This window comes from Lupinus angustifolius, chromosome LG15, assembly GCF_001865875.1.
Source record: "Lupinus angustifolius cultivar Tanjil chromosome LG15, LupAngTanjil_v1.0, whole genome shotgun sequence".
NCBI classification, from domain to species: domain Eukaryota; kingdom Viridiplantae; phylum Streptophyta; class Magnoliopsida; order Fabales; family Fabaceae; genus Lupinus; species Lupinus angustifolius.
In genome coordinates, this window is record NC_032023.1 from 15,692,989 (window position 1) to 15,700,771 (window position 7,783).

The window sequence follows — 7,783 nt, forward strand, 5'->3', positions numbered from 1 at the left end:
TCCATTATGGGTAGTAAACATAATGATTGTTTTTCAACATGTCTTCTGTGATCTCCCTCCCTCCCTCCTAATGTTTCAGGCAGCATTATTCCATAACTATAAACACCCGACTTACAAGATACATTACCAAAGTTTCTTAAGAAAACTTCTGGTTCTATGTACCCCAAAATTCCTCTTACTAGTGTTTAATAAAACATTTTGAGGTCTATCAAAATGGACAATGGATTGATCACAAACTTGGTGAAGATACTCCATTCCTCTAGCTATTCACAGTGCAATTTCTCACAACTTTTTCCAGCCATGGAATTTTTGCTTCTTGTCTGGTGAACTTATGTAGTGAACCGTTTGGCATGGGCTCATAAATAAGAGCCCTTTTAAAGCCATCAACACAAAAACCAACCAAGTGAACAACGTTAACACGGTGGATTCTACCTACTTTAACAACTTCATTAATGAAATCTTCCCCATTTCTTTGGGAATTATTCAGGATTTTCACAGCAATAGAAATCTCTTTCGAAATGCTTCCTTTGAATACAATGCCATACACTCCCTCTCCTAACTTGTTTTGAAAATTATCAGCGATTCACTTAATTCCAGCATGAGTATCTGCTGGATCTCAGAACTCTCTAGTCTTCTAGAAATCTTCCAAGAATTGCTTGTTCTTCTTTTCAAGGCGTGTTAGAATCATTGATGTGATAAACTGCACCAGTCACTGATCCTGCAACTACTAAAACTAAATTTTTAGACAATGATAACATTCTTGCAGGATAATATGACCAAAAAGCTCAACTAAACTTGAAAGCTGACCTGTGATCACTAGAGCTCTTGATGATGAACCTGCAAATGACAATAGAAAACTCAAAATTTATGTAATCCCCTCAAGATAGTCTTGACATATCTTAAAAATTTCTCTTAATTGAATGCAGTAACCTAACATAGAAGTGCATTTGAAATAGAGACGAGGATAGTCTCAGACTGCTAGAAATCATGGTATGTCGATTAGTTTGGAAGGTTTATGCTTTATCTTTCAAGATTCCATCTATATAATTTGAACATGGAACCTCCAGAAGGCATGGGAAACTCAATGCTTAACCATTCAGTATGCCACTGGAGGCAACTAGCTAGGAGTAGTATTTTTAGAGTCTTTAGAATTGAGAGGGTTAACTTTATTGTTGAAGAAACAGTAGGTTTCATTATTGGCAGTATTACTTTTTCACCCACATTTGTCCTCTTCTGATTCACAATGTTTACAGTTTGGATCATACCACATAAAACGAAGACTATTGTCCTTATGAAGAAAATCTGAAGGGATGGGTGACATACTAAACATTTTGGTGCAAAATGATGGGCAAGTTTTCTTTCTTTACAGAAGATGGAATGGCATATAGTTCAGAATTTGAGGTGGTTATGCACAGAACCATAAACTTGGGATCCAAATTTCTATATGTTAATGAACAATTGAAAACATTATAGTGCATATAGCCGACCCCGCTTAGTGAGATTAAGTTTTGATTGTTGTTGAACAGAAGAGTTGGCTTTGTATTGGAAATGGAAAGATAGTAATCTGAGTTTATTAAGTTGGCCTATAAGGTACCTATGTGGATCATATAACTCAGTTTTTTTCTCTCGCTTTTTCAGTGAATACATTTTACAGTGAGCTTCACTGTGATGGGGAGTTCAATCACAATTTAATAATTTGCAGCACAAACTAAATCAAACCCAGGATAGCTCCAGCGTTGTGGAGGGTGCCTTTTTATATGGAAATGGAATTGGATTACTTAATTTCAGCATGATAAATGTGGACAGCCATCAGAGCCTAACATGTTCTCTACGTTGAAGCAGACCATGAATAGAAGGCCAATGTAAAAGGAGATGATTACTAAAGAAGTAGCCATGTGCCCATGTCTCTTGAGTCTTTGGCTTTGTGCAGGTTATGAGGACATGAAGCAATGCCTTACCCATCAGCCCTTGTTTTGGTTCAAAATCAATTTTCAATCTCTTCAGTAACTTCTCAATAATTGCCTCATATGACATGTGCTTACATCAACATGACAGGACTTGTTGGGTTTGCCTTGACTTATTCATGTTAACTTTAATATGGTTTTTGTCCTTTAATCTCTATTGAAAGGTTAGTTTGCCAACTGGCCTTCATGACCATATAAATGTTATCCTCTATTCCTCTACTGCATTGCTCTTAATTCACGTCTTAACATCCAAAGACGTGGTGGGACTTTAATGTTTGTGTCCTTATCTATCAGTACTGTGATTTGTGATGTAAATTTTGATATCTTTGTTTTCCTTTAATCTCTCTTGTTGCTAGTCAGGCTAACTGCTACTTGCTTTCTGTATGACCATCACAGGAATGTCATCCTTAACTGCATTGCTTATACCCCTTTTGCTGGTACTCCCAATCCTATCCCATGCAAGTACTAGCAGCATCAAGCCAAAGGGTGCTCTTGACTGTTACCGATCGTGTGGGATTCATAACATAAGCCACCCTTTCCGGCTGAAAGATAGTCCAGACCACTGCGGTGACTTGAGATATAATCTATCTTGCCAGGACAATCAATTTGTACAGTATTGGAATTCAGGAAAATATTATGTACAGTCAATTAATTACAACAACTTGACAATTCGACTAGTGGATGCAAATATTGGCTTGCATAACTACTCTTCTCCCCCTAGTCATTCTTTAGGCACTTTTAGTTTCAGAAACCAATTTTATCCCTCCGAGCCATATCAAGATTTTCTGGTTCATGATATAGATTCACCTTTAACTTATGATGTCAAGAATTTGACAAAGCTCATGATATATTTGAGATGTCCATATCCAATGAGTTCATCTGATGGCACTGCAACTTGCATGAATGATAGTTCATTTGGGAAAGGGAGTATTTTCTATGTCAATGTTGATAACAAGTCTCTTTGGGATTTGGGGCTGGGAGACTCATGCCACATAGAGTTTATGTATCTGACATCTTGGCCTGCTGAATACTACAACCAAAGCAACATTTCATGCACAGATATTCATAATATGCTGCTTTATGGCTTTGAACTTTCTTGGGGTAAAGCTTTCTGTGATGTTCGGTCAATTGCCATCCTTGATGATCATGGCAATCCTTATTGTGAAGGTTCCTTAAGTGTACTTTCTTTCATACTTCATTTTTTGTTTCTACCATCTTTATTTGTTTCTTTAATTGGGGAATGAATGGAAGGAAAGAAAAGAAATAAATACAATGACAAAAAAGAAAGAGAATAAAATATAAGAGAATAGTGGATAAGTGGAGTTGAATCACAACTATTTAAAACTTTTGCACCACTTTCCAAAAATTATATCACTATATCTTATTTTAATGATGAAGATTAGATGATAAAATGACATGACTCTACATCAAGTGAAAACATTTGTTATGATCAAAAATAAAAATTAATACTTTACTTTACAATCTATAACTGTATCTCTTTCATTTTACCCCCTCTGTCCAAACATAATTCACATTTTTTTTCCATCTGTGAACATCCTTATTTATATGTAAAGAGCTTATCCCATTGTTTTTCAAATGCAGGAGTTTTGGCCTTCACTTTAAGGTCGTTCCTTTTTAAGGGTAAAGCAGTCTCACTTCACCCTAACATACTCTCTTTTCTTAGTTTCAAATTATGGTACTTTCTTCTTATTCATGAAGCATTCAAGGCATACAATAATACATATGCTCATAATGAAAGGAATTTGGCACTTGCTTATATTATTTTCCTTGTTTGGTCCCCCCCTCCTTCTGCACACATATTAATATTCTATATTCCTTACTCCACATGCAAGAAATATGATGGAGGTTAACCTAAATTTTGATTCCTTAACCATGTCCATCAAATGCAATATGCTAATTTAATATTGACAAAAAAAATGCATAAATAAAGTTTTTCATTAGTACAAAATTATCATAAATATTTGATGATGTAATTCTTTACTTTTTAAATTTTAATCCCTTCCCATAAAAAACCATACCCTAGCTTAAATATGTTTTAAGCTTCTAAAAAAACGATTTTTATTTTGGTCTTCATGACAAAAAGGTTTTGCATTACTGCAAAGATAAAAAGTAGTGTCTATGGACCCTGACATGAACTCCATGTTGTTAATACCATATAAAGTATTATTTTTTTTAATTTTTAGTCCCTTTTATCACCTGTCATCTATATGCCTCTTTATTTTGGACTGAAAATTCTTTATAGTGCAACATTGTTGCATCTCCCCATTCTTTCCTTTTACTATCACCTATTCCATCTCCTTTTTAATTGTGGTTAAAATATATATCTAGTTCATTTTCCTTTATAAAAGAAAGAATGTTCCAATTTAATTTCCATTATACATGTGCTCAAGTATTATTGGTTAAGTTGCAAGACATTATACATATAGTTATTTTAAATTTTGCTCTAATGTAATAATGGTGTGAAATTTCAAATTAAATTATTCTTTCTTGTGTGCTTCTTGCAGTCTTGTATGTAGTTTCGGCTTCGTTCATAATCAGTAAGTCACTAAGTCCTTATCTTTTCCTTAAGCCCCTAAGAAAATTGTTGAAACTAGATGTATAAATAACTTTGCTAGTTTTGACAACTCTGTTACCAAAGTTATGCTAAAGTTGTAACTTTGTTAGGTTTTTCTTCACAGTTTCCTACTTTGCTGTCAGATGGGTGATTACAACTCTATTCATCATCATTTTCTTATGTATCTTAAAATGTCGACGGAAGCATTTGTCTATGTATATCAACATTGAAGATTTTCTGCGAGGTGATAATAGCTATATGATGCCTATAAGGTACTCTTACAAAGACATTAAGAGAATAACAGAAGGATTCAAGATAAAGCTAGGGAGTGGTGGCTTTGGTTCTGTCTTCAAAGGACAGCTTCGAAGTGGCCGTGTAGTAGCTGTTAAGGTATTGAACAAAGCTAAAGAAAGTGGTCAAGATTTCATAAATGAAGTTGCTACTATTGGAACAACTCACCATGTTAATGTGGTGCAACTCATTGGATTCTGTGTGGATGGATCAAAACGCGCTCTTATATATGAGTTTATGCCAAATGGATCTCTTGAAAAGTACATTTTTTCACATGAAGTTGGTTCTTCCTTAAGCTGTGAAATGTTGTACTCCATTTCTCTTGGAATTGCTCGTGGTATTGAATACCTGCATAATGGGTGCAATATGAAAATTCTCCACTTTGACATCAAGCCTCATAATATCCTTCTTGATGCGAACTTCAATCCAAAAGTTTCTGATTTTGGACTCGCCAAACTTTACCCTACAGATAATAGCATTGTGTCTTTGACCGCCGCAAGAGGAACCATAGGATACATGGCTCCTGAGCTCTACTATAGAAATATTGGCACAATCTCCTACAAAGCTGATGTCTATAGCTTCGGAATGTTGTTAATGGAGATGGCTAGTAGAAGGAAGAACTTGAATGCATTGGCTGAGCATTCTAGCCAACTTTATTACCCATTTTGGGTTTACGATCAGTTACATGATGGAAAGGAAATTACAATTGAGAATGACACAGATGAGGAGATGAGACTAGCAAAGAAAATGATGATTGTGGCATTGCATTGTATTCAGACGAGGCCAAGCGATCGTCCTTCAATGAATGAAGTGATAAAGATGCTTGATGGAGACGAAGACTTACCAATGCCTTCTAAGCCTTACCTATTCCCACAAGATGATATTAGAGAGCATACCAGTTCAAAGCCATCCTCTGAAATAACAGTTAGTAATTCCAAAGAATCAACCTAATCTCTTTGTGTTCTAGGATGGTCTTGCACCATCTGCTAGCTTGTACTTGTAGCCTTAATTTTAGATTGTGTTGAGTGCTTCTGATGTATATGGTGATAACAATCTTTTTTGCACTGGCATCTATTTCTGTGCTAGACTCTTGTGTGAACTGTTGCAATGTACCCAGAAGAAAAGAATTAGTCCCATTAGGCTTATGGTATTTCTTTGTTTTGCTGCTCTGCTGATTTTGACATATATGTTCATGTTATGGACACAGGCCAGATGACTTGATATGTTGCCTACAACACAACAATCTCATGTTTCCGGCACGGTGGTGATAACCACTTGAGCAGATTTACAGGAAAAAGTAGTTTACCCTGTCGAAAATCACGCAATGTGCTGCTGGTGTGAAATGTTATGCCATATTTAATAAGATATCTCAGGAAAACAACAAGGAAATATTTCTTCTCATGCTGAATAGGAAATCTTGGGAAAGCAATTATAAGCCTATTTCAACATTGTGAGTTATACAAGTCAATCTAATTCTTAGATATTATTTCCAAATCTCGGGTGAGTTGTCTACCTGCCACACCCACATTGATGAACCTTCAGAACTGTAAGTATTGGTAATCTATCGACCTCTCCCTCCAGCATTTGAACCAAAAATTGCATTGATCATATAATATGTGAAGCATAAGTGAACTAGTGATTTTTAACTTATTATTTTATATTGGTAAAATGAGCAGATTATTTATTTGATTGAGGCTTCTATTATTTTGCACCTGTAATAATGAATGACTGAATGATTGGAATGTTGAATTACCATAATTTTGTTATGGAAAGTAATATCAACCTTCATATTCTTATAATCTCATTCTGCTTTTATTTTCAATGTAGAGGTGTACTAGTAGAGGCTTAGGTTCCGTATTTGTCATTTTTTCAGTGAAAAAAGCCAAAAGTTTATTATCATAAAAATCAAATAAAATAATAAAAGCAATCCTTTCCTTTCCTGATTTGTTATATATGATTTGATAATATATGAAGATTTTTTCTATTGGAAGGTTTTCTTGGTGCAATTGTGTTGTGTTCCTCAGTGTTATTTGATTTTGTAAGTATCATGATATGATTTTTGTGTTATGAACGTTAAGTATAGGATACTAGTTTTTTGGTATTTGGGTTCTGATTGTCAATGTTGAATTGAATTGTTTGTAATGATTCTTGTGCTTATTGAGCTAGTGAAAAAAAAGGTTATTTATGGAGAAAGGTGTAGGAAAAGGAGAGAAATGGGAATGGTTCAGAGAATGAAATTCCTTCAGCTTCTGAGTTTAAGGCTAAGTGTCACTCCACTGTTGTTTTTGGATGGTTCTCAGCACTGTTGTTTCTGGATGGTTCTTATTGCTTGAATGAAAAATTTACTGTTACTCATTACTTTCTTTCACTTTTTCCTTTTTATTACAGGGAAATATGGGAAAGTTGTTTATTTTAACAACCCAATGTGACCATGTGTGTGTTAATTTAGCTTTTGTATCTGCCCCCATGTTTCTTCATGTTTAATTACCAAAATTACAAACCTTTGAAGTGAGTGTTTTTTTATTGTAAACAATCCATTTATGACATTAGAAAAACTAATGGCTGAACTTAATGTTTGATAGTAATATTGATTAGATTATTATATATGGTTATGACTTACTTCATGTTTGTTTCACTACCACTTCAACATCTTTCAAATTCTTTTTATTTCTTTTGGAATAGCCGGGAGTGTTATTTCAATATGAACCTGAGCTTGATGCTTTCCTACAGTTTCTTATCTACACAATTTTACGATTATAAGCATGCATTTATGTACACTTACATGCATTATATGTTATTAAGGCCCCACTAGGTTTTTGAGGTCGATATTTTGATTCCCGGGAACAATACTTATTGGGATGGACAACCACAAATTTCGAAATCAAAAGTTATTTGTTTTTTACCAAAAAAATGTGAAAGATATAGTTGGTAGTACAAAATATATATATATATA

The 7,783-nt window shown here is 34.5% G+C and overlaps 2 protein-coding genes across 3 annotated transcripts; both read left to right on the plus strand.

Moving 5' to 3' along the window:
• On the plus strand, nt 1,595-3,233 carry LOC109328635. Of its 2 annotated transcripts, XM_019562192.1 has the most exons (2): nt 1,595-2,274; nt 2,361-3,233. In XM_019562192.1, the coding sequence occupies exon 2, from the start codon at nt 2,363-2,365 to the stop codon at nt 3,206-3,208; it is 846 nt and encodes a 281-aa protein (XP_019417737.1). In that variant the 5' UTR covers nt 1,595-2,274; nt 2,361-2,362; the 3' UTR covers nt 3,209-3,233. The 2 variants fall into 2 exon arrangements, with proteins under 2 accessions (XP_019417737.1, XP_019417736.1); XM_019562191.1 differs by having other exon boundaries at nt 1,595-3,233.
• Nucleotides 4,670-6,416, plus strand: LOC109328632 (rust resistance kinase Lr10-like). Its single transcript, XM_019562189.1, has 2 exons — nt 4,670-5,754; nt 6,038-6,416. The coding sequence occupies exons 1-2, from the start codon at nt 4,753-4,755 to the stop codon at nt 6,044-6,046; spliced, it is 1,011 nt and encodes a 336-aa protein (XP_019417734.1). The 5' UTR covers nt 4,670-4,752; the 3' UTR covers nt 6,047-6,416.